The following is a 26,985-nucleotide window of genomic DNA, read 5'->3' as shown; positions in this document are numbered from 1 at the left end:
TCAATGTATCATTAAATGTAAATACGATGTATAAATAAATTTATTTCGATGTATATTGCAAGAAAAAAATTCGATATAACTGTGATATAAAGATATGTATTATTTCAAATTTTCCTGAAAATTCATATTAAAATTAGTGAAATTAAATAACATTTGATTATATTTACTATAACGAAAGCCAAGTGAGAAATAAAATTTAAGAATTTGAGTGTCTATAATCTATAATTACAAAATTTTATGTAAATCTTGATCTTCAAAATTAAACTTAAATTTTTGATTGAAATAAGTAGGTTTATAAAGATAAAAAGATATTTGCTCAATAAATCTTAATAAAATATCTGAGAACGTAGTTATCTTGGGAACTGACAAAATTAAACTCGATAAAGTTAATGCCATTAAAGTTATATTAAATCGCGGAAAGTCAGGAAGACGATGATACATCCTGTATAACGACTCGCTCGTAGAATTTCCGAGAATTAAACCGGGTGCCGACCTATCCAACGACATTTTTCTTGTATTTCGCAAAAATTTTCCGACTTCTCTACCTCGATGTCCAGGAAATTTGATGCGGCAGCATGGTCTCGAACTTTAAAAGCGATTTTCTCGTGCCGCGAGCGTTTAGTGCATCTTTGCACCAGTTTTTTCCTTAATTCTGGAAATCTAAAATGAGGCTATATATCTTCTAAATCAATTGTGACAGCAGTTTGCCGGAATCTCACGCGAATATTTGAAAAAATCCGAGAGCGAAGCGCCCTCGAAAAGAAAAAAAAAAAAGGAGAAAAAAGAACAAAATTCAAAGTTTCGCACTGTATTGCATCACAAAATTCGCTTATGAAATTATAAAATACAAAGGCTTAAAGTCAATAGAAATCGTAGAACTTTCAAACTTTCAAGATAAATTTTTCCAGTAATTCTGCGAAATTGATATCACGATATAATCGTGATTATATTACACATTTAAAGTAAAACGATTTCACTTAAGATATATCAATTATATATCAATTATAATAATAAAAAGACCATCAAAATTCGGTAGATTTATTTCTTCGACCATAAATTATTCTTTTTAAGAAGATTCGACATTTTCCCTGATTTATTTTTACATTTCCCGGAGGAGGTAGATTATTTTTTTTTTTTTTAGCCAATTGCCTCAACTTTTTACGACGAGGCTTAAAATTGAAAATCGAACGGACTCGTACTTCGGCGTGAAACGCGATGAGTTTCCGAGACATATTACCACTTTTGCATTCTAATTCACTTAAGGTTTACGACGGACCGAAGGACGACGCAAGAAATTACGACGAACTTGATCTACGCAGGACCACGTCTTCTCGCATTTACCTCCTGATGCGCTTCGTTCCGTGTTCTCTCCTCTCGCAACGAAAGCGTCAGCGAATTTCCCGAGTTTACGAGCCCGAGTCCGCTTGCAGTTGCAATTTCCGGGACTGCCGCCGGTCACCGCTGCGACTGCAATCCGCAATCTAACGTCCTTCTCTTCCTCTTTAGAACACATGGAGTGGATAGGTTGCTATGTGCAAAATCGCAACTACGTGCAACGAGGTAACACGTAGCACACCGGATTCCCGGTGTGCTTGACAAAGGTTCGCGATAAACTAAATAGGGAATCAAGCTCGTAACACTATGGTTTTAATACATTAAAGCTTGAAACCGTTCCGTTGTAGTCATCGGAAGAAAGAAATTGCACTTTCGCAAAAAATGTTCTTTTCGCGGTAAATTATCTAAATGCATCTGAAATTTTCTATAGAAATTTCCAATGTAGAATTTATCTAAAGAATTATAAAAGAAAAAAAGCAATTTTAAAAAGAGCCAAGTTGCATTTACTTTTATGTAATATAATAAAAATTAGTAGAGTGTAGAAGTGTATATCGTGTAGACCATACGTGTCGGAATAATAAAGAAATAGAACACAATAAAAGTAAGAATAGAGAATAACATAAAATAAAAAATATAAATTATAAAAATAAAAAAAAACAACTTGTCAACCTTTATTTTGCTCTTATATGGTTGATTCCAATTTCAGGAAAAGAAATAAGAAAAAGAAAAAAAAAACGAAGAAGATTATAAGGGAGTGCATATAAATTATCATATAAATGGAAAAATAATCAGTCAAACTCAAATGGATATCCGTGTAAATTCGATCCTACTTTTCTAACTGTATTTATGTTATTTTTTTTTGACTATATTTATTTAACTATAATAATAGCATTCTGAACCATCACGATGATTTTTGTTCTCGCCTCGTTTACTTCGCATCACTATTATTTTCATTATTTTCGCCGTGGCGTAACTTCGGTTTGGAGCGAACAAAGTTTAGTCCTCTACGTCCCCCTTGCGGAACGATTACATGGAAACCAACGAAGTTACGGGCTGCTATGTAGATCACTTTTCACGAGAAGCATCTCGCGAGATGGGCCGATGCGAAAATTGTGGCAGGTGTGTGCAGGTGGATTCTATTTACATACCACGTTCTCTCGACGTTACGCCGACGACAACGAGCCTGTTTACGAAAGATTTTTCCAACCAAGATGAAATCTTGGCGAAAACTCTGCGGCGACCTCGCGTGACAAGAAAATTTAGAATCTAATAGAACTTCGCGCGAAACAGAGCAGATTGCGTCAGAGTTAGCAAATGATCAAAGAGAATATTAATTAAAGGTTAAAATAAAAATTGTATAAAAAAAAGAAACAATATATGTTTATAAAAACAATAAGTTGTATCATAAAGTACTATTTACAATATTAGAATTATATTTACAAAAAAGGATTAAATGTTTATGATGATTAAAATAAAAATGTTGTTTTTGTAAATAACAATTGTAAAATCTTTATATATATATATATATATATATATATATATATATATATGTATAAAATATATAAATTAACTGACAGTCGATCCTTCTCTTAATCTTACATAATGATTATGTTACAAATTTCAAATCGATCGAGTGAGTCCATAACGATTCTATAACGCAAATATGCCCCTATCCATCCCAGCTGCGAAATAGTCCCGATGCTCGGCGGAAGGTGGAGAACGCCAGCGGTATCGAGCATCGTCTTGAATTTAATTAAATTCACTTCGTACCGCCTTGCACATCCGCTTGGATCAGACGAGCTGCTCTAGAGGCGCGCATCTAGAGAACCGGATAAGAGAGCGACTAACGATTCAGTTGATTGCGAGACTTAAGAGAACTCTCGACGACGTTTCATGATGATGAAACTCGCGTCGACGACAAACGATCCGTATGATTACACGAACGAATGGTTTAAACTACATGTTACAGGGTTCCAAACACACATGTTCAAAATAATCCGAAATTAATCTACCCTTGAATTGAATGATTGTGCTACAAAGAGATTGTACATAAGCAGTTTGCAAAGGATAAAGAGATTTAAGAAAATTCATAAATTTAAAAGTTCCGCAATTAGGTGTCTTGATAAATACTGATACTGAAATAAAATACAATATCTAGAATAATATATTGGCAACTGGCAAAAGACTAAGAGCACTTAAAATAGAATCTATCAAACTCTTGTGAGATAAGTTAAAATATTGTATATAACATAAAAAAATGTGAAATGTGAAAACATATATTAAATATAAAAGTTAAAAGCTGTAACAGAATAAAAGTATTGATAAAAATATTTTTTAATCTATACAAAAGTGTTTATTCGAAAATTCGAGAAAAAAACTTTAAATTAAAAACTTAAATTAAATGTCTTGTCAGATTTGACATGAACATCATAATCGAGACGAAGCTGAAGAGGATAGAACACGTCGCAAAAGCATATCCTTATGCGCGTGCGGTCATAAGAAAGTTCCGATCCGCGGGAATTCGGCGGAATTCCCGCCACGTTCGGGACGAGATAAATCTGACACGACTCATCCGGGCCGTCGATACGGAGATCGGCCTGTGCACCACCTGGCACAGAAATACTTGCCAGCTATGCAGCAGCCGAATCGGCGGAATCCACGTAAATCTTTACTTTTACTACAGAACGGAAGATATCTTCGCAATAGGGCACGCGGAAAATGGCGCGGAAAGCTCGGCGAAGCTCACCGATACGTAAAGATATATATTTCTCGGCGTACGTGACGGGGATTTTTAAAAAGGAGGCACGATTGACACAACTGGTTATAAGGGAATGACAGGTATTTTCAGGTATCAAGTACTTTCAGCCAAAAAAATAATCGGAAGGCACGGATGGCTATTAAAAATAAAGATTTTTGATAGTAATATGTCGCACAGATAGTAGATCGAGAGATAGTATAATCATAATTAAAGTCTAACTGAACACAGGAAATTAAATTTATTTGTTCAATTTCGATTTAAACTACAAGATCCAACGACAAGATTTTATTATTAACTATTTGATTTTAATCTTAACTGAATTTTTATTTCGATAAAAATTATCAGTTCCTATCAAAGAAATAATCGCTTATAAAACATTTAATGACAAAGTTAAGAAGATTATTACGACAGACGGTGATTTCTCATCGAACTTTTCTCGGAAATAAATCGTCAAGAGGGACGTTTACGGTTGACAAGATATCCGATAACGACGGGATCCTGTCTTCGATAAAATCTATCTCCCGTATCGAGAGAAGTTTGCCACGTCACTTTTATATTCCGATAATTTCGATCTTTTTAAATTTAGGCAGATATCTCGAAGTGGAAAGTGAGAAAAAGTTCTGATGATGCATCTTTAACGTCGGAACGATATGCTGGCTTACATTTTCCGGAAGAAGCAACGAGAAGGGGAGGAAGGAAGGAAGAAATGATGGACTCGAGGGTCCTCGGAGACGCCGCAGGTCGTCAAAGCGCGAGGAAACTCGACATTGATCGGCGATGTCGTGCACGGAAACGTCCGTTAAAAGTTTGACAGGATCTCAGAGTTTTGCCGCAAAGTGGAATTTCAGAAGGCCGCCAGGGATAATATCGAATGGAAAAATAAAGCGCGTTTCTGAACGTATTGAATCAAGTTTTAAGTACCTGCCACAATTTTTTTACTTGTCACAGCCTCGTCTTTTAATTTCAAACAGAACAAAAGAGATCAAAGAAATATCAAAAATATTTTTATTTATTTAATGTACCAGTCTAACGTGTCAATTTTTTTTTTCTTTTAGGTAAAACAGTTCTAGGTATGTCTTTGGTTTGAACAGAAAACGAATATTGTTTGAAGAGAGGGAGAAAGGAAAAATAATTCATTAATCCTGTTGGTTTTCGATGGCAATGGGTCAACGTCAGCAGATCAAGTGAGTAATTTACGGCGTAATAGAGTTGATAGAACATGATAGAATGTTGGATGTAATATTAAGAAAAAAAGAGACGGACAAAGAAAACATTTTTATTTCAGGGAAATAAATTAGATTTTCTGCGAATGAGTCATTCCCTCCATCTCTTAGTTATAATTGTCTCTTATAACTGAATTAATTTTTTACATATTGCACAATTAAGTAAAAAATTTCTCTCTTTCTGTATCTGTTATCTACAACTTTAAGATGTAATATTTATAAAAATCGTTCCATTTTTTATTAATTTGAAAAAAAAAAAAGTTAAATATAATACCATCTCTACATTAAGACTTGTCATTAAAACTTTGTCGGCAAAAGAAATAGCGACAGTCTACTGATATAAATGTTAACGTATTTGTGTTTTAATTTAAATTCGCACGTGACAGAATTTGGAAATTTCACGTCTCGAAGGAAAGTCACGTAGTGGGGCATGTCTGATCCGATGTCTGATATTCTCCGATGGCGATATAACATAGACGATCAAGACAGCTAAATCCGACGGCGTGACAAGACTGCACGCTCGCATAACTCGGTGAGGAATTTACCAGAGAATATTCTTGACTTCCGGTATCCCCGGAGCATTCGTCCGATGGAACAGTGACATAAGGATGTACTAGTGTCTAGAATAATCATTTCTATTATGGACACCGAAACTCCATTTTGTGGCAAAATTGAACGGTTTCAAAATGAAATCAGAAAATATTGAGATGGATGGCTGTCAAAAGCTTTTTATAATTCACACAACATAATCAACCTATGCGCGAACACGTAAACATTTTCAGCAACACGTAAACTGATAATTTTCCTAATAATATTCTATTGCTCTAGTTTACTGAAAGGACGAGACGTGCATTCACATTGTTAAATTATTGTTTGAAGCGACGGTTCTCAAATTAGCAAAGTACACTTGTATTAAAATAGAACGTTTCAAAAAAATTACTGTAATTAGAAAAAGCTCTATCCACAGAAACAAGTGGATAAAAAAAGATCTGTTTATATTTTTCAATTCCATGTTTTAATAAATATTTAACTGCTGAGATATTAAAATGTTACGAAGATGTTATCTAGCTAATAAATTTTATAAAAAAAAAAAAAAAAAAAAAACAACTTTTTAAACAGCTTTTAAAACAACTTTTAAAACAGATATATCAAATACAAAGATATAAAAGCGAATCTAAATGTTTTTATTTAATAATCGCTATTCGTTTTACAATTATTATGTTTTCCAAATCACTGATTTCCTTCGTAACAAAAAAAAAAAAAAAAAATAATAGCGATCTGTTTTTTTCGATTATAAAAGAAATATAAATTTTCTTCTTAATTTCTTCTTAATACATAAATTTTTAATATACGCAGATCTTCAACGTAGAATCAAAAGCTATATAAAAATTGTTATTTCACTGAATGTAAGTCCTTCTGTCTAAATGTGAGAACCTCTGATAAAACGTTTCACCGTGCGCCATTAATGCGATCCGATAAGGCAGATCGCATCGGGCGGTGGCATCACGGCGTAATGATGCTGCTCGCTAATGCGACATGGCACCGGAACAATGTCTATAGCAACTTGATTTGTAGCAACGATCGCGACAATGTCCCGCGTTCGATCGCATGTGCTCGCGATCGCATCTAATGTACAATTTATCCTCGCGGCTACGCGATATATCGGGATTATCGACGCATCGCGTCGCAAAACGAACGAGTCAATCACGCTCGATATTCCAATTCTGACTTCCAAAAGATACGCTTATTCCTACTCACTACTCTAGCCATCATGTGCGAAAAACTCTATTTCAATTTTCTTCTTAATTATATTCAAGTAATAAGGGATTTTCGCCGGTAATTTTTTGAAATGGGATTTCCTTTTTTTTTTTTTCTTTTTGTTTCGTTACAAACAGCGTTAAAAGGCGAAAAATTTTACGATAAATATTAATTGAGATATAATTATGCGTTTATTGAAAATAATATGTCGTAAAATAATTTGCAAATTATATTATTACTCGCAAATTATATTATTATTCGATAATTACAAGTGCCACGACAATTGCACGACAGTTTCGGTCAACAGCATGAAATTTTCAATCCCTCTCTTTTGATGACACTTTAATTACCGTGGGCATTATCGATACGCGTAAAATTCGCGAAATGCGACCAATGAGATAACCGGCGAAAATGTCATGCGTCATTATTATTACTTATCGTTTTGTAGAGAGTTGTATAATGCATACAAATTGCGCCGTCGGATAAATGCAATCTGGTTGCAGCGAATTGCGACCAACAACAGAGAGTGACAAATGATTGCGGCTAGGACGACGACGAAATTTTAAACTAATGGCCCCGGCTCTTGTGTACGGAACAATCATAATATTGTTAGAAATATCGTCGCCTGTTCGCGCTAATTAAATGCAATTTTCAACAATAATGTGCGGATAGCGTTTAAAATCATCCGTCACCATTTCTGTATTTATTTTATGTAATGTATTAAAAATGTATTTAAAAATTGCAATTACCCATCTTACAGCTGTCAGTTCGAGAGACTGATAACGGATCGCAAGTCTGGTTCTTATCGCGCGTTAGCAAGAATTGAGCACGAGCTGTGACGAGTTTTTTGATTGATCTAGATTTTCCCTGTACGTGTCACGAGTTATTTATCATTTTTTATTTATTATTATTTTTATTTATTATTTATTATTTATTATTTTTTAATAAAAACAATATCGGGTCGAGAGTTTGATAATTTCGTAAATAGATTACGCGTTATATTTTTGGTTAAGATCGATCGATTTTCAGATAGCTTGGAAATGTTGTGCATGGAAACAATTATAATTTATAAATTCAAACACAAAGAAAATAAGAGCTAGTTAAGCAAACAACATAAATGTAAAGAGACAAAACATTGTCATAATAATTGTAAGCTGTAAAAGTTCGGACACGAATTCGAACAATTTATACAGTAATATACGTATTTTTTTGTAACGCGTTCTTTCTCAGCACACATTCCTTTTTGCGCAAAATTTAAGAGTTTTTTATATGTAAGAAGGAAGCTTCCAGATAATAATGTTAAACGAACCACCTACGCTTGGTACACATTGTCGTCAGCATTGTACGAGAGTAAGGAGCGCGTTTTCCTTTTGAGATCCGGGCTTGATCTGCTAAAAGGTCGCGTTACGTCGGCGGAACCTGAGCAAAAGCAACCTCTGGTCCCGCGTTTTCTCGCTGCATGTTTGCTGGCGTGCCGCTTTGTAATAATAACATAACGGCCGTTGCAACACGAAAGCGAGACGTGTCTTTCATTACGCTCCCTGCAGCACGAGCCAAAAGCACCTAATTGCAGAGATTAGAAACGACAGTGAAAAGGAAAAAAATTTTTGCATTATGAGAAACATCGCACTCGAAATTCCTCGACATTCTTCGTGTGTAATAACATTTTTTTATCGCTGGGAAAATACGAAAAAAATATTTAAACGCCACGTGTAGCCGTGAGACATACGAAAATTTTAATTTTAATAACAAAATTTTAAATTTTAAACTTTTAGACAAACACTTCTGTTCTCTTCTTTTTGTAATTATAAAATTGTTAATATCATTATTGAAAATAGAGTTAGAGCGACAAGCGATTTTTACAAAATAAACTTTATTATCAAAATATTAAAATTATATGTTAGCCGTTTGAGAAATTTTGAGATTTTATTTTTTTTTTAATCTAAGAGTTTGCAAAAATTTATTTGCAAACTCGCTCGATTTTAACATTATGTCTGCACATATTCGCTCAATATATCTATAGCGATGCGAGCGATTGATTATATCCTATTACAAGGATTCTGTACATCGTACCGCGTGTATCGATATTCTCGTTAAGCGCTTTGCAACATCACATAACAGATAATGAGATTTTCTGTGTCTGTCATAAGCCCTAAAGGATAAGAATCAATTCTAAACTATACGATGTTATAGTCACATATGTGATGTACAAAATTATATAAAGATTTGTATAGCATATGTTATCTCTCAGTGCAAAGCATAATAAATTGAATTTCTCTTAAAAAAAATGGATACAATAAATACAAACGAATATAAATACAGAGTTAAAAATTTAATAACTATAAGTTAATTTCGCTATAGAGAGATATTTTTCGATAAAATAATAATGTGATATTTCGTTATAAAGAGGTATTTTTCGATAAAATAATAATGTTTAATATTTTTAACTTATAAATTCAATAATTTCCCCAAAATAAAATTCGTAATTTCGGTCAAATTTCATGATATACGATTTCTCGAGAGAATACATTTTTTTGATAAATTGCAACCTGCCGAGTTTACATGTTATAGTAACTGCATCAAAATCGGAACGACTAGCGATTGAGATGATCGTAGATGGTTGTGAATTATTAATATGGTTTCAAGGGAGAGAGGAGAGAGCTACACGGATAATTTTGCAGCGAGTCGAATGTGATTACGCGGTTCGTTACGTATCTCGTATCAACGTTACTTAATACAATTGATTGCACGCACATTCAAAAGATCCATCATAACACTGAATATTATATCAAAACCAGTTTTGTAATAATAATAATAATTATTATTATTATTGTTATTATAAGCGATGCATTATGTGTACGTACAAAAAAAAGAAAAAAATTTTGCAAAATTGAATTACAATGTACGCTTCATCATCTCTCAATCATTGATCGGCTAAACAATTTCGAAGGATGGCGATTATCACGTTGGTGGATTAAATTTCATTGCGGGTAAATGGAATCGATTGAACATTGTAATCGAGTGATTCGATCCACTCTTTCATCTGGCCGCTTTGGAAGCGTACATTTTATACGGTTACCAAGAGACACAGTCTCGCCAAATGCACACACAAATGTCGGCGACATACAAGTGGCAGGATTAACCGACTAACTAGTCTTATTAACAAACAAAAATTCAATTAAAATACCGTCATGATAATCGTACAAATTAAATTTTAATACATAACGTTTTTTGCTTTAAATTTTTAATAATAATAATGATAAATTAATAATAATAAATTTTTCTTTATTGTAATATGTTTTGCGTTATTATTATTATTTTTTTTTTATAATAGCTTTTTGCTTCAGTGGTCTCTCTGATTATTCACATATTTCTCTTTTCGAAATGTTTTGCTTATAAAATTTCTATTTCTATTTTTTAATATTTTTAAATTTATTTTTGTATAATAAAATATTTTCGAGTTATTTACTATTAGTTTATATTTTATGATATATTAAAAAAAATACTGATGCAGTAATTTTTTGTGTCCAATTCACATTTCTTTTACTCTTCAATTTTCACATGTTATTTTTCAATAAATTCAATAAAAAGTGTTAATTATTCAAACATTGATTAAAAAAATAAAAAATGCAACATGCAAAATTTCTTTTAGGAGAAGATAGATTTTTAAATTTAAATTTTATGTTATTTATAAACCATAAATCATTTGCTTTTTTGTGAAAATTTTATATATCGAGGAAATAACTGTACAAAAAAATTGTAGAGGAAACATTGCACAACAAAGATTTATGTACGACAATAAAAATATATGATGACGTTACACTATATAAAATTAATGACCATAACTAGATATTAAAGCTATTAATCTTTTATAACTCACCTAAATTTCATCGATAAATTGTAACAATTATTTCAGCCAATAATGGAAGGATTATGAATCAACAAATTTAATTGGTATTAAGTGGATGCATTAAATTGCATTAAATTAATCATACATATTGCTTCCTTACAAATTCTATTTTATTACATCATTCTATCTCGATAAATATATGTCGCGTATATCCATTTTGATAGCACTTTATTTACTGCCGTTTAATTTATCGTTAATGTTTTATATAAATAGCTTTTAACTTCGCTTCACATTAATAAATACTGCAAGTCATAAACATGAAGAAGATTTGCTGGAAGATAAATTGAGCCGACAGTTTTCCGTGCAATTATTCGGAAATAATCCGTCTAAAATCCGCTGGCTGGTGCAACAATATTGTCGACTGCAAATCTTTAGCTCGATTATCGTAGTTGAAGGAGAGGATCTCTTTTGTGAGATTTCTCGCGAAATTTCGTCCAAGGAAAGTTCACGTCAATAGTGTACAGGGAAAGCGGCAGTCTGTCGTTCATTCATAAATTCGCGATTCGCTATTAATAATTCGCGACAATACGCGCCAACGTGGTGAACTCGCACGAGCGAGACGGTCGATGACAAATAACGACGAGTCGGTCGATTATTATACGCAGGCAATACAGCATCCGCGATTAGAGCGGAATTACGAGGACGCGTGCATCTCCCCTGTTGTCGTGATAATGCACGCGCGGAATTTAAGCTGCGAAATCCGCACGAGTTCCGCGAGTCTCAGGATGCATGCATGCCTAGTAACTTCCGCAACGCACGCTTTGCGAGGTCCGCATAAAGGCCAGAACCAGGTAGGTACTTAACACTTCACCGAAGATGTAGAGCGTGGATTTATTGCGAGAGATATATCAAATCGGAAACTCAATATATTCGCCAAATGTGTTGCAAATGGCTTAACTTGCCAATTTCGAATTAATACGTTAATATCGAAAATAATTTGCGCATGTGGAAAAATTGTTTGTCGTGACACTTTCAAATCCACGAGCATTAATATAATAAACTAAACTGTTATTGTAAAATTCATCTCTGAAAGCTCAAAAATTCAATTCATTTATTTAACATTTGACAACTCAAAGTAAAATTCGTGTAAAATTTCGATAAAAGTTCGACCTACTCTCCTCCAAAAAAAGAGAAGAGAGAAAAATTCGTTACGCCTACTCGAGATGCTCGAGGGTACAATACGTGATGCGATTTACGTAATTTATTGAGCGATAAGTGCCCGAGTGATAAGAACCGGCTTGTCAACTTTAATTCACGCGAAAGAGGGTGCAAGGTGCTGGAGCAAAGCTGCCGCTGGAAATCGGACAGATGGCACTCACCTGGTCGCGTTGATCGTGAAGATGGTCTCGATGGAGCGACGATCGAGGACACCGCCGCTAAGCAGATACTGGACGGCGATCAGGGCGAGGACGATGCAGGCGAGCGCCTTGTAGAGGTGGGCACGATGCCACAGTGCCACGGCTGCGGCGGCCACAGTCATTGCATGCGCGAGACACCATAACTCCCTCCTAGCTGCCGTTAGAGGAGCACCGCCGTGCACCACGAGGCACTCCTCCTTGCTGGCCGTTTCCTCAGTTTCAACTGCAGCTGCAGCCCGCGGGCCGAGTACCAACCCTGCTGCAGTCCTTCTCCTCCCTCGACGGGCACCAAGGGAGAAAAGGCCGCCTGGGGCTGCTCACTTCCGCTCACTAGGAGCATCACCCTCGCAGACCCTCGTGACGTCCTCTAGGACGAAGATGGTAATATCTGCGCGATAAAAAGGTTTTTTTTTTTTTTTTTCGTCTCAGAAAATTTAAAAGAGCTTTAAAACAACAGATCTCATTTATTAATTATTATATATAGCGATTATAAACAATTCACATTAACGTTTGACGCTATTAATTTTTAATCTAAATATAAAATTTTATAAAGGTAAAATATTAGCAATATGAATGATTTAATTTAATAATTTAATTTATATACTGTTAAGTGTTTAATTACTTTTGTTATAAAATTTGTATTTATTATTGCGATTTATCTCGATACTCTGACTTATTAATTGAATATATTATATTTTATTAATTTATTAATGTAACTATATTTCATTCTTTGATCAATTATTCTCAATTCTGATCAGTGCGAAAAAGGAAATATTGTTTGTGATATAAAAGATAAATGAGATATGTTAAAATGGCAGAAAAAAATACAGAGAAAATACAGATTTATTATAGATATTAAAACTTAATGTAGGATGTTTCTCTCGTGAATAAAGAAAAATAATTTTAGTGTAATATGTATAAATATGTGAATCTTTCACGAGATTTCTCCGCTTGACCTCACCTTGAAGCTCCTAATATCACACGGTACCATTAACATCGTAAACTGTAAAATTTATCGCAAGATAACCTGGAAAAATGTAATAATGCCGGCAGTGTCGTATATTTCTCAAAAGTTACGAGAGTGCATGACAGAATAAAGAAGAAGTTCCCGAAGAACATGGTGAATTAAAAACGCCGTATGCGCAAGCATTAAAAACGAACTTTACGAAGGCATTACGATTATATAAGATAAACTTTTATCGAGATGTCGCCGAATTTCGCGACAATTTTATTATGTATTTCAACTCTTTCGTCATCTTGGTATTAAATGTAACATTATCCAATTTAAAAAAAAAAAATAATCACATTGTGAGTTTGCAAAGATTTAGTTCCTCCCTTGAACACGTGTGTGTTACAAAATATAATATTTTGCAAAACGTTCGGAGAAAGAAAACAGATATGAAAAAAATCGGCTTTATCAAATTAAAAAAAAAAGATTAAAATGCCTTTTCCTCTTCAACAGCATATTAGTGCGACTTGAGAGATATTTGTGCGAGCAGATGGGCGTTAGCGAGATGCGCGGTGCGAATCCAATACGTTGTTGGGAAAATCACTACATTATCGGGACTTCATCGCATCAAACTACGCCAGTTACTCTACGCTACGCGGACCGAAACTAATCCGAGTTTATGCGCCGGGAGCTTCCGAATGTTCGTGTTTAACGAGTTGGCAGGCAGACTTATCGGCCCGCGATGGCAACTCGCTCGATTGTTTCGGCGCAATCTTTATTGTAGTAACTCGCCTATTAAAAAGTGATTACCAGCCTTCATTATCGCCGATAATTCGATCGCGATTTTCGACCCTAAATGCGTACTCGCTCGTACTCGGTACCTGGTTTGATTAATCTGTTGATTAATTAATTGGTAAATTTGCCAAACTACGTAAATAAATCGTAATCCACACAAGTTTCTGCACGAATGCAAATCCCCCATCGCGCGACTCTTGCAAAAGCGAAATTTGTTATAACGAGAGGTAAGATCGAGAAAGAAAACACTGCAATTGTAAATATAATAATTAAAAGATTGACATCTTATTATACGATTGATTACAATAATTATAAAATATACAGTTTATCATTTATAAATATTGAATATTATAATCTCATGAGTTTCATTGAATATTTCATGAGTTTTTAATCATAGTTCTTTTCGAATCTTTTCATTAATTTCGCGTTATCGGAAAATAGCAAATCACTATAATCTTTTAAAAATTAAAGATATTGGATATTTTTTCTAACAACACATTATTCAGAAATTTTTAAAAAATTAATAATTACAAGTTTTAATGGAAAACTCAATCCTAACGATCTACAAAATTTCATTTTTATTTTATATTTTTTATTTAAAATGAAAAAACCAATAAAAATTACATAATGTATTCATGAATTATTTTTAATTATCTTTTTGCGTATTTACCAATATTTTATACATATTAAACAATTTTTTTAAATAAAGCATACATACAAATACATGAATTGATGAAAAAACATAAAATGCATTTCTATCGATATAGAGATATATGTTTAATATAATTGATTAAAGAACATATTAGAATATAAAATTATTAATTTAAATACATATAATTCGCTCGTTACTACGATATTATTCGCTGGCCTGCTTTTGTATAATGTAAACTCATTACTCAAATATACATTTCACTCATAATCCACTCTCTCAATTCGCTCTTTATCACAAAGCTCTCTTACTTTTTTTCTCGTATATTAACATACACGAACGACGAATATTCATGTATTCCGAGCTAAGAAGAGGTCTCGGAATATTGCTTCCGTCCTCTCTTTCTTGTCTTTCGCGTGCTTCGACGTTCAACAATGCTAAGGTAGGTCGTGCTTTCCGTCTATTCATACCGTGCCTATGTTTACTATGCAGTCGTAATTCCACCCCCTGTGTCCCTTTCTCTCTCTCGACCCTTTATTCTCCCTTTCTCTCTCGTCCTCTCTTGTTGTTACTAGTTATCCGCGCGTTATCGTCCAGCTCCACTCTAGCGTATACGATATAGCGCGCCCTGATTTCTCTTTGAAAATGGACGACGGGATATTATGGTGACACTGATATGAAAAAGGATAAGATATAATCTCGTGCTATTAGAAAAAATATCCACAGTAGTATTTGATGAGAGAAAAAATTATTTTGATGCATGAAAATTGAGAGTCTTCTATTGATGATCATTAAGCTGCAATAATCAAACAAATTTGCTATATTAACAATGTTTCTTATGAAAAAGTAAAAAATAATTTCTTTAATCAAACTGGCGACAGAAACGAGGATTTTTCTTCGTAATAATTCTTGTTCCTTCATCGAATATTATATTTTAATAGAAATTTATAATTTGAGATATATCATTTATAGATAATAATTTAACTAAATACAAATATCAGCATTTTTTTTATCTCACACTATGTAATTTTTTTTCATTTTTTTTTCATGTCACGAGAGGAGATCGGCATCCAATTCAATTTTGTAAAAGCATTAAAATCATTTTATATTGAAAACTTAATAATAAATCGACATGATAGCGTTGGTAATGGCTGAGATTAAAAACCTCTATCGACCAATATCATTTGATAACAATATTCTTTCTCCGTGTTATAGCGGCTATACTCTTCCCCTAAAGGTCGGTGCGAAGTGCGACATGGCTCAGAATGGAAAACATTATTCGGAAGTGAAAAACCGGGGCTTTTCCACTTTCCGAGCTATCGGGTTTTCTCGCTTGGCAGACGTCAGGATTTCCGTACTTTCCACGACCAAGTTGACGCGTAAGAAAATCCCTCGTGTCCCCTTTCTATCTCTCTCTCTCTCTTTTTCTCCCGCGAAAAGAGTTCATGATTGCACGCGACATGACAAAAAAAAGAAAAAAAAAAAAAAAAAACAATCGATAACTTCAAAATTTTGCAATAAAGGGCGCGAAAATATATTTCTGACGTTGCATTTTCGGGCGATTTTCCGATCTGAAACTTAACTTTTCCATTATTCTTTCTCACTCTGATCATTAGAAATACTTGGAAACTGCATTTCAATTCAATTTCAATTGCAATTTCTGAGATACACAACAAATATCATTTCCGAGTACTTCCATCGAAATGTCTGTCCGTTCAGTATCTAATAACCGCCGGTTTTATTGCTTTCTGAAGTGCATAAAAAAGTAAATGTCACGAACGCGGCTATCTTTATATGCATCGGGTTGCATGCGTGGGTCTTATTTACGACTGTATGAAAATTGAAAGACCGACGATATGCACGAATTCAGCAGAACAGAAATATATCAGGCGGAGCATGGGCAAACGCATAAAAGACGGATCATAAATTTTACATATCTGCTCGGGATTCATCGCCGGACTGTCGTTGGTCATCGTACGATAGTATATACGAAATACCGGGATTCAATACCGATATTACACACTGTTATGAGTATTATGTAATCTATACATCTTACATTTTTATCCGTTTCTTCAACTTCAATATTAGCCATCGACATTTGCGAGAAAAGTATGAAACGCATCATCTGTTTATCGTCGCGGCCGATCTGTTTTGATAAAATATACATTTTCCGTCGTCACGGTATTTTATTCCTTCGCGAAACGTGCGTTTGCCGTAGACAATCCCCTCTCCCCTCTCTATCGAGCAAAAACCTCTTGACGATATCGTCAATTCGTCTCACCGCAAAATGTGCCACCGAGAAATGCGAGAAGAAGATGGAAAAAGAATAAAATTTCGCGCCTCGCATTTATCCCTGTCACTCGGAGATAAAATAAATAAGCTGCTCCGAGAGCAGTCATGACGAGTCATTTTCCCCATGCCGGAAACATTTTCACGCACTCCTGTTACCTCGCAACCGTTACGGGGATTGTATAGACATACTCCCTTCGCAACATTTATAACTCATTAACTCATCAACTTCCCCGAAATTATGTCCACCCCAATTCCTCGCACCCCTGTATCGACTTGATAACACCCTTCTTACAGCGTTCTTCCCTTTTTGTTCAGAGTCGTGTCATAATGCATCACGTCGAATCACGTTGCTGGGATAAAAATCAGAAAAAATATTTCAAAGCTAATAGGATATCTTAATATGTAAATTTTTGGGCTATATTGCCAGAGATAACGCGTATAATTAAGAAAAATGCAAATCGAAATTGCTGGATGTATTCCGTTGGAGATAATTTTTACCGGAGATGGTGTGCGTAATTAGGGCAAACGTGAGTTGGAACTTTGATCTTGCGCGAGCAAATTTAGATGTAACGCTTGATGTAAAAGAGATTTAGGAATGTACGCTATTATTACGGAAATATTTAATTTAATTTTGTGATTTTATCTCCTGTATTTCACCGTAACATAAAAGTTACAAAAAAGTGTGCAAGTGCCATCGCAAAAATCACAAACGTGTCAATCAATTGCAGAGTTTTCAGATATAGTGACAGTAAAAATCGACCATGATGTAACACAAGCAATTAAGTAATCCCCGGATTAATGCCTCGCGATAAAATCGCGGCCGGTATCGGAACAGTCGGTGGCGGTACAAAAAATTTATGAGAACGAGATATCACAGCGTGTGTGACGTGTGGCACGCGCGAGATGTCGCCCGATAAAGCTCGGGAGTGACACGATAAATAAAGCCCCGTTACCATTAGTATTAGACCGAAACTATCTTTCGCGCGCATTTTTTATCGTTGCTATCGTTATTATTCTACCGACTATTTTTATTTCTCTCTCTCTCTCTCTCTCTCTGCATGACCGGTGATTTATAAAAAAAAAAACGCGATCACGCGTGCGTTCACGCACTTCCGCGCCGGACAAAAAGGGCGACGGCGCCGTTGATAATTGCATTTTGCGCCGAGCTGCATTGTCGCAAATATTATCAACGGGAAAACAGCGAAACGGAGGTTGTTAAAGCACGCAGCTAGATCCGTTCGTGACGGAACGATCGGCCGCGAATTAACACGCGCGCGTGCGTGTACGTAATCGCGGCTTCGCATTCCGCGCGCGAATCGCGTTCCTATTTGTATGTGAGAACGTGGAGAACGGTAAAACTAGCGTGACGACGCGGCATTTCTACGTGGGATATATCCCGCGGGATGCATCTCGCAGCATCGGTCGCACATTTCAATCCTACCGACCGTAAAGTTCGTCGCGCGGAAATTTGCGCGAAAGTGCGAGCATAATTTTTCACTAAAGGCAGATGAAGCTTAATTTGTTGGTAAACGCTCGCTCGACACTTCTGAACAATGTACTTGTGTTATTATATATTTCTATGACGTGTGCTGTTCATTTATCCGCCACGCGGATGAATTTACGCGATGACAAAGTTATATACGGCAAAAGTTTATACCCAAAATTATACTAATAACCGAGCCTTTAAGCTAATAATGAAGGATGTTGTTCAAAGTTAACTTAAATACCTTTTGTCTAGAGAAAATTGGTACAACAAGTAAGTATATAATTTCGTAAATAAAAAATGGCAACTAACTAAATAATCATACCCTAAATAATTCATTCTGTACTCTAGTGACTCTTGCAACAATTTTCCTTTATTACTCTTCATTTCGCTCATTAAACCGTACCGTAATTGAAACGAGCGCAGCTATTATTCTCGAGTCACATGACCCAATCTGTGAAGGATACATATAATGGGAAAAACCTCTCTTTTCATACTACGTATATTACAAAGAGCAAATGTTATAAATGACAAGGATAATATCCTAATTCCATATGGTCTTTGTCTTTAACAGCTAACAAATTAATAAATTTGGCTGTCATTAGTTCTTAATCCATTTAGATTTTCATTTAGGTTATTCCATTTAGAACAATTTTATGATTTCGCTTGTAGTAATTAATTTGAAAATAAATTAAGAGCTTGTTTCTTGTCGAGCAAACACATCGGCAATATTCCAATACGAAAAGACTACGCGGATAGAAAATGAACAAACACATATTGTGCGTTATTACATTGAAATGGGTTATTAGGGGCAAGAACGGATTACTTTTTCATAAACGTTAGTCGACTGTCGAATAATTTCCATGTCGTGAATGCATATCGACCGTCACCATCATCGCATGGATTACGTCGCGTGGGCGGAATATTTAAAGAGAACATCACGCTCCGGGGGAAAAAGTCCTGGCCAAGGGTATTATCGTATTCACTCCTCGTGGTGCATATTCCTGAGCACAGGTGCACGCACACTATGTGAAGGATGTTTGCGAGGCAACTAGGAAGAATAGAGGAGAGTAAAAAAAAATGCGAAAAATGGAAAGAGGAAAAAACGACGAGAAAGGAAAGAACTTCCAACTTTAATTTATTAATTTTGCTTTCGAGAGAATTGCAAGAATATGATTAAAATAATACAATGAAAAGAAAAAAATATTAAAAATATATTAGCGGTGAATAAATATTAACGATAAAATATGTAAGCTATAAAAAAAAAATCACTATTTTGAAAAATATCTGTTTTGAAAATATATAAATCTACTAAAAATAATCTCCATAATCAAATCTTTTGAATAAGAACCTGATATAAAAGGAAATCCACATAAAGCTAATCTTGAAATAAAAAATCTTATTATAGTAAATGGAATTACATCATTATTTAAATTTCCAATTAAACGAATGTCCTGACAATTGCTCATAGAATGAATAATATAAATTTTTTAATATATAAATAAATATCAAGCAGTATTAATTACATATCGTAAAAACAAATTAATTAAAATATCGATCATCAATATGATAGAATTTACGAATCCCGAAAAAAACATATAATCTTGCTTTTACTAGAGAATTTATAATAAATAAATTAAACAAATCAAGAACAATTCTTTGATTATGTTGATACAGTGTCTGAAAATTGATAACAGATAATCAGTGATTGATATTGTGGAAACAGAATGCATAATGGGACGACCAGGGAGAACCACGAATGTTCAAAGCAGAACTCCGTTTGTGTCCAGAGATATCCATTTCAACAGGATCAAGCTTGGGGGGGGAGGAGGGGGGAAAGGATAAAGCAACCCTCCCCATATTGTACACGACCCCCCGTCGCTCTTGGATTCTCTGTTCTATTGAAGCCGAGTACGGCTGCACTCCAACATGCATCGCACGTCGCAATGCAGCAGCCAGAGTTGCGCCAGAACGATACGCATGTGCTCGATTTTGCTGACAAAAAGAGGGAGAAAGAGAGAAAGCAGAACACACGTTTTGCCAGCATCCACGGAGGGTGACGGCGGTCAAGGTCCATGATATCAAAGTTGTTCGCTTCAATTCTCTTTCCATCGTTAAAAAGCAAAATTTTGGATTTAATCGAGAAAATCTCTGTCTATATCTAGACACGTGTCAAATAACATTCAACAAGTATTCAACTATATATATATATGAACATATATATATTTAATTCGTACAAAAAACAAATCAACAAAATTTGTATCATTTTGACAAATTAGAATTACAGAATAATTCAAGATCTCTAAACGTTTCCCTCTAAAGATATAAAAAAGAAAGCTTTATATTTATGGTTCAAAAATATGAATCAAAAGTTCCCCATCGTTTCAGCATGATAATAAATCCATCTTTAATTCGCTGATAAATTTAATCATTTTTATGTAACTCTAATAATTACCGATTGTTTCATAACCATACCACAATACATACAATACATACAATTTAGAAAAAATTTATTTATTTTTTTGCTATTATAATCAAATTATAGTTGCAGTTATGTACAAAATGGCAATGAGGAAGTTACTGAAACTAAAGTAACTGTTATTTCATAATGAGCGAAGAGAACGAAACGACTTAAGCTCTATGCCACGAAGAATTGTATATTCTTTTTACACTGTGTGCTAATAAAAATGACAGGTTTCTTCTACAAAGTAGTGTTTAACGCACGTTCTTCTGTCCACTCATTATAAAGTAACAATTTCAGCAACTATCATCCGATCATTTTACTTCTACCCTCGTGCACGTGCACATCTTAGATTATTTATGTTATTACACGGACGTAAAGTCAGCCGCGATATAATTCATTGTGCTTTCCTGTAGTTTTCACGAAAAAGAGAAGAACAAAGAAGAGAAGGAGAGAACGCAGCGGAATTCGCGCGTGCATTATTCTTAAGTACACCGCGTGCACGGTAAGTACCGCCATAAAGTAACGCCATGTCGGTAATTTAGTAACTTATCAGCGACTATAAAGGGGACTTCCTACCATTATCCCGGTAGCTTAGTTACAGTTTCGTTACGTCAATTGCCCTCGCAGTGTAACTTCTGGCAGTTCTTCCTACCGTTCCATGCCGGGCCAGCACGGCCGGCACGGTGTTCCGTCGGAGGACGCAGTAATTGTGTTAACGTCGTCATTACGTTACATCGCCGCCTTGATAGCGCGCGATTTGATTATCGTAGTTACAAGTTAATCGAGCAATCGCGAGTCGCCCTAACGATCTTGCTTCGTTAACGATGTTTACAGCTACAAAGGATGCCTGTAGGGAGCTCCCTAAGGATACTAGCAAATAGCAACAGAGAAAGAAAAGGAAGTGAGGATTCTTTAGGGAAGATATGACGAATCTAAACTCTAAAAGAAGAATATTTAGAAGAATTGATTTGAAAAAAAAAAAAAATGCAAACGTATCTAGATTAAATTATAATTGATGATAAATTTTAAGTACCTTTTATTTTAACAGAATCAAATATTTACTCTTCGAGATGTGTAGATATATGATGGGAAGATATAAAAAGATATAAAAATTTAATTGAATTATAAATTTCATTAAATTTAAATAAAATTCTTTTCGAAAGTAAGATATATAAAGCCAATCTGTAGAGATCATCTCAGGATCGATGCAGCACATCTGATTTATATCTAGCCCTTGTAGAAATTCGTAATGCTTCAGAAACCGATTTTACGTTACTTCCAAAATAAGAGTCTCATACATCATTCTGCCGTATCTGCGATGTTATTCTCGTAGCACTCCTTGGGAAACGCGATATAGTTGTCAAATCGATGACGCGACGTGGTACATATACATCATGATCTATTAAAATCCAGAGCAGCCACTGTAAAGTAACTCCGAAAATCTAAATTTCTTATCGCGCATTATCGAGTTCACAGAGAACTCGTCATAAAATTTAAACACTTTAGAGATAAAAATCATAAAAATTATTTATGATTCTGTTACAAATATATTTTTTAATTACATACATATAAAATTACATTATAATCTAGCGCTTATATCGTGCATTATCTAATACTGATAAGATATTGCTAATCAAAAATATTAAAAAAAAAAATCATCATTGAAAAAAGATTAAAAAAGAAATTTTCTCTTATTGAATGTCATCATGTGATCATCAATTGATTAAATTAAATGACACTCAAACATCTAATACGTGAAATATCATTATCATTGATAATAATAATTTATTGATCTCATATCGCAAAAAGTTGATAAAAAATACTGAACATTGTTAGAACGTAAAACACAGTGTAATTTATAATCCGCTTTTAATACAACAGTTTCTTTTTAATATTTGTATTCTGAGCGCAATGTCATTTTTTATGGCTTATATTTCTTCTGTTTGTGTCGGGTCTCGTTTGACAAAAACGAGTAAAATAGAGCTTAAAGGGCTATATTTATCATAATCATCGGTTAATTATTCACTAAATTGCAAAGATTACTTTCAATCCGCTCATGACGTAATGTCACGCCCTAGTTATTTCCTGCTTAGAAGCAACTGCGAATCGACAGTTTCTGTGCTAATTAATAGTTTCTGTCGAAATGTTATATTTGCTGCGCATACATTCGCTCGTGCTTGCGTAATTTTGAAACCTGTACGAATAGAATTTTGCTTTATAGAGAATATCTCGTAGAGAATACCTGTCAAAATTCCGCAAAAAGAAAATATAAATGGTATATAAAAAAAAAAAATAAATAAAGGAATTTTATGCGCCTTCATAAAATAAATCATTGCTTCATCGTGAAAAGCTTTATCGTGTTCGTGAAATATGTCGTTTATCTTTAAAGTTCATAATTACACACGTCATTATGATATGCTTTAATACATGTAATTAGAAATACTGTTTAATATATAAACAATATATTTTTATAATAAGACTAAAATGAAATTTTTAAGTTTAAAGTTTATTAAAAACGCAACCACAGAAATTTTATGTTTCGAAAAAGCAACGAAAGAACGCAACAACTGTGACTTAATTTAATTATTACTATGCCGATATTGTGAGCCGCGATAGGTGTAATACTATCGGGAATAGAGAAAGGGTTATGGAAAGTATGCCATCAGACAGATAGTAGCAAGGTGTGGTCGCGCTCTTACGTAAGCAACCTTTTAATCTCTTTATAAATTCCTTCCGCTTCTCAAGGGAAGACCGAACATGAACTCGATGTCGCTTTAGCATTAATGGACGTAGATAATCTAATATGTAAATCATTTTTCCTATGGGAAGTATACTTGGCTATTAAGGTATCATTGTCCACCAGTCCATAAGAGTAAATAAATTCAAAAGCTACGCACTTTTTAAAATTGACTACAAAATTAAATCGATTAAAAACAATGTTTAAAAGTGTCCAAATATAGCCTGTTGACTAATACCACAATTCGTTTCTTTTCTTCGATTATATAAGATGGGAAAGGTGTATGGAACGACCGAAAATTTATATTCCAGTCATATGTGACGCGAGCGGTGGGCAGAATAAAATTCAATAAATCAATAAACGGCAAACAAGATCTAATAAAAGGAACGTAACACCAACGAATCGTAACGCAGGCAGGTTCTGATTAAAATGCGAACCAATTCGAAATATCTCGGCCACCATTAATGAGTCAATCAATTTCTGTCATTGCATTTGCTTTGGCGGTAGTTTGCGTACGTGCATTATCAATGAAACACATTTTCGCACAATACTAATGAAAAACATATTCCTGCGATAGCAACGAAATTTCACGCTTATTCACTGCCAATATGTAGAGAAATGTAGGCGCGTAGAAAATGTGATCTCAATAAAAAAAAAATTAAATTTTTGATAAATATTTTAAATAAAATATAGATCTGTAGGTGTAACTATCAATAAATTATGTTAGTAATAAGTGCATATTGATTAAGAAAAAATTGATGTACATAGCGATTGTGTCATTTCCGTTATTAAATATCTCAGTCAGAGAATAATGAGTCAGTAATTCAACAATTTATTTACAAATTAGTCAAAGTAAAAATTTTATTTTGCGATGATTTATGCTATTCCTATCGAGCATCTCGGGTATACAAATTTCCATCCGACTGGGATCACTATCTGCAGGAAGCGCCGTTCAGAAGACATGCCGGCGATCTATCCTCTTATGGAAATGTGCGCGCCATCTTTTTTCGTGCACTTTTAATACCAGGAGGAATTTTTACGGGCATTCACATGGAAATTTGCAACGTGATCTTTTTTTCTGGTTTTTCGCGTCACGTTCCAGTCTCTTACAAGCGCTCGAGCGCAATTTTCGCAAAACTGCCACTCTGCGACAGCGCTCTCTCTCTCTCTCTCTCTCTCTCTCTTTGCTTTCAAGCGTTGATTTATTTGACAAAGAAAAAATATTTTAGTGCGTTTTATACGTCGTTCTTGTAAAGCGAACGCTAGAAAACGCGGCTGCCGCTACTGCCTTTATATTATACTCTCTAAACGACAAATTATTTTCGATCTCTGAGGATCAGAAATTTAATTAAAATTATAGAATAATTTTAATATGAATTAATCTCTAAATATATTAAATTTCCCATATGCTTCTCTTTATTTCTCTTCGCTATTATCAAATATTATTTTATAAATTTATATTTCTTCCTAAAAACAAAATATTTTGAAATATTTTAAATTCTAAATATTTCATAAGAAATAATCAGAAATTATTTTCTTAAAAACTCTTCCATAAATTAATGTAACAAAATTCATATGTCATTATTTATTTTCAATATTTTCAAGTTTTTTATTTTATTAATTTTCTCTTTAACAAAATCTTATCAAAATTTATATTTTATTTAATCAGTAAAATATTCAAAATATAAAAGAATAATCATAAAAAAATTAAAATTAATTTTTCATTATAATTTCATTATAAATTTATTTCTATAAAAAAGACGACATTCGGGAGCTTTCGATGGCGGATATCACGCCAACCTTCAGAAAGGATTAAAAAAAGGCATTAGACTAGAAAAACGTTCTGGGTGTCTCGTAAAATTGTAAAGCGCTCGGTAACACGTGTTCCGTCGACGGAACTGACGTTGTCCAAAAACAATGAAAAAGAAGACGCGTGATATTCAAACGAACGGACGAACGAAAAAAAGAACGATCGAACGAGAGCAGTGGGATGCGTGTCCACTCTACCGGGTGGACGATGCGCGTGATTTATACATCCGAGATTGGGGAACAGCGTTCACCGATAATCCCGGCACCCCGATATCTCTGTCGAATCGCGCGAATTTGGCTTTCGGTGTTTGCCGATCCGATACCACCGCGCTCGCCCGCACGCTAGCCGTTCGTTTGATATATTAGAACATACCGTCCGTTTTATATACCGCGATGCTGTTTTGCCTTGTAGTCCTGTGCTCCCCCGCACGAACTATTGATTCGAATGGAGATCGTCTCTGACTAGCTTCTCGATTACCACCATTGATCTTCCGATCCTCAAAATTTTACAAAGTCCTTTCGCGCACGATATCCGCTGAGATAGAAATCAAATAAAGCGTGGAAATAAAACATTAAAAAATTACGAAGTGGCAAGTTAAAAATGACATATTCCTGTAAAAAATTTCATTTGTAAAAATATTTACATTTAATAAAATATTTGTATTCTCTTGAAAATTCTTTTATTACACAGATGTATAAAAAGGATATATAAAAAAATTTGTTTACGTTTATATGTACACATTGTATTTTAATAAAATAATATCCGATGTTACAAAAATATGTCATCTAATATGTTTGTATGAAACTCATTTTTGACAAAACAATATATAAATATATTTGTAAAATTTCAAGAGAAAAATATTTCAAAGTAAAGAAGCAAGTCATATTAAGATGTAAAAGAAGTTAAAGATAAATAAAGAGATAAATAAGGCAAAAAGAGAAAAAGAGACAAATGCAAGGAGAATAGGAGGATAAAAGATGTGAGGAATGGGAGGACAAGGAGATCGATAGTTATCGTCATGACGACCATGGCATCAACTAGTACTTATTCTAACAAGCTCTCTTCCTTTCTCTTCTATTTTCCATGATTCTTCTTTTCCTTCATCCTTCTTACTTCTCTTTAATGTCACATGGGACTCAGTGTGACAACGTCGTAAGCAATTCTGAGTCCCATGTGCTTTCCTCAAAACAAATACTTCGGTTTTCGGATTACAGAAGGTATCTATCTATGGCTTACATATGAGGTGTTAGACATTAAAATAAAATTAGTGCAAGAAGCCTGGAAAGAGAGAAGATGATGGGTAGTGTGAACTGTGTACGCTGGTGGTTACCACGACGGTTTGTTTCGCTTAAAAGGTAGAGATTTTCATGAGGAAGAAACCTTGACATGGCGTGCAACGAGTCGGAACAAATCGTGGATAAATCGCGTGCACTCGAGACACGAAACGCTCCAATTAACGTGCGG

At 34.3% G+C, this 26,985-nt stretch overlaps 1 protein-coding gene and 1 long non-coding RNA gene across 6 annotated transcripts in view; one reads left to right on the top strand and one right to left on the bottom strand.

The window, feature by feature from the left end:
* Positions 1 to 26,985, bottom strand: part of LOC105423830 (beta-1,4-N-acetylgalactosaminyltransferase bre-4) — a 107,411-nt gene that overhangs the window by 17,516 nt on the left and 62,910 nt on the right. For 4 of the 5 annotated variants that reach the window (XM_089085387.1, XM_089085388.1, XM_089085386.1 and 1 more), the window contains one exon: positions 12,304 to 12,730. In XM_089085387.1, coding sequence (XP_088941513.1) covers positions 12,304 to 12,464 — 161 coding nt within the window. In that variant the 5' untranslated portion in view covers positions 12,465 to 12,730. Of the gene's footprint in view, positions 1 to 12,303; positions 12,731 to 25,893; positions 25,913 to 26,985 lie in introns of those variants that run through there. The other variant, XM_089085390.1, reaches the window with a different exon arrangement.
* LOC148938236 (uncharacterized) lies at positions 1,098 to 6,587 on the top strand. Its single transcript, XR_016141425.1, has 2 exons — positions 1,098 to 5,277; positions 5,703 to 6,587. It is a non-coding gene; the product is annotated as an uncharacterized LOC148938236 (long non-coding RNA).

The sequence above is a fragment of the Pogonomyrmex barbatus genome, unplaced genomic scaffold (assembly GCF_055798465.1).
Source record: "Pogonomyrmex barbatus isolate J1 unplaced genomic scaffold, ASM5579846v1 scaffold1, whole genome shotgun sequence".
NCBI classification, from domain to species: Eukaryota; Metazoa; Arthropoda; class Insecta; order Hymenoptera; family Formicidae; genus Pogonomyrmex; species Pogonomyrmex barbatus.
The sequence above is the reverse complement of the archived record's forward strand: the minus strand, read 5'-3'. Positions and strand labels throughout refer to the sequence as shown.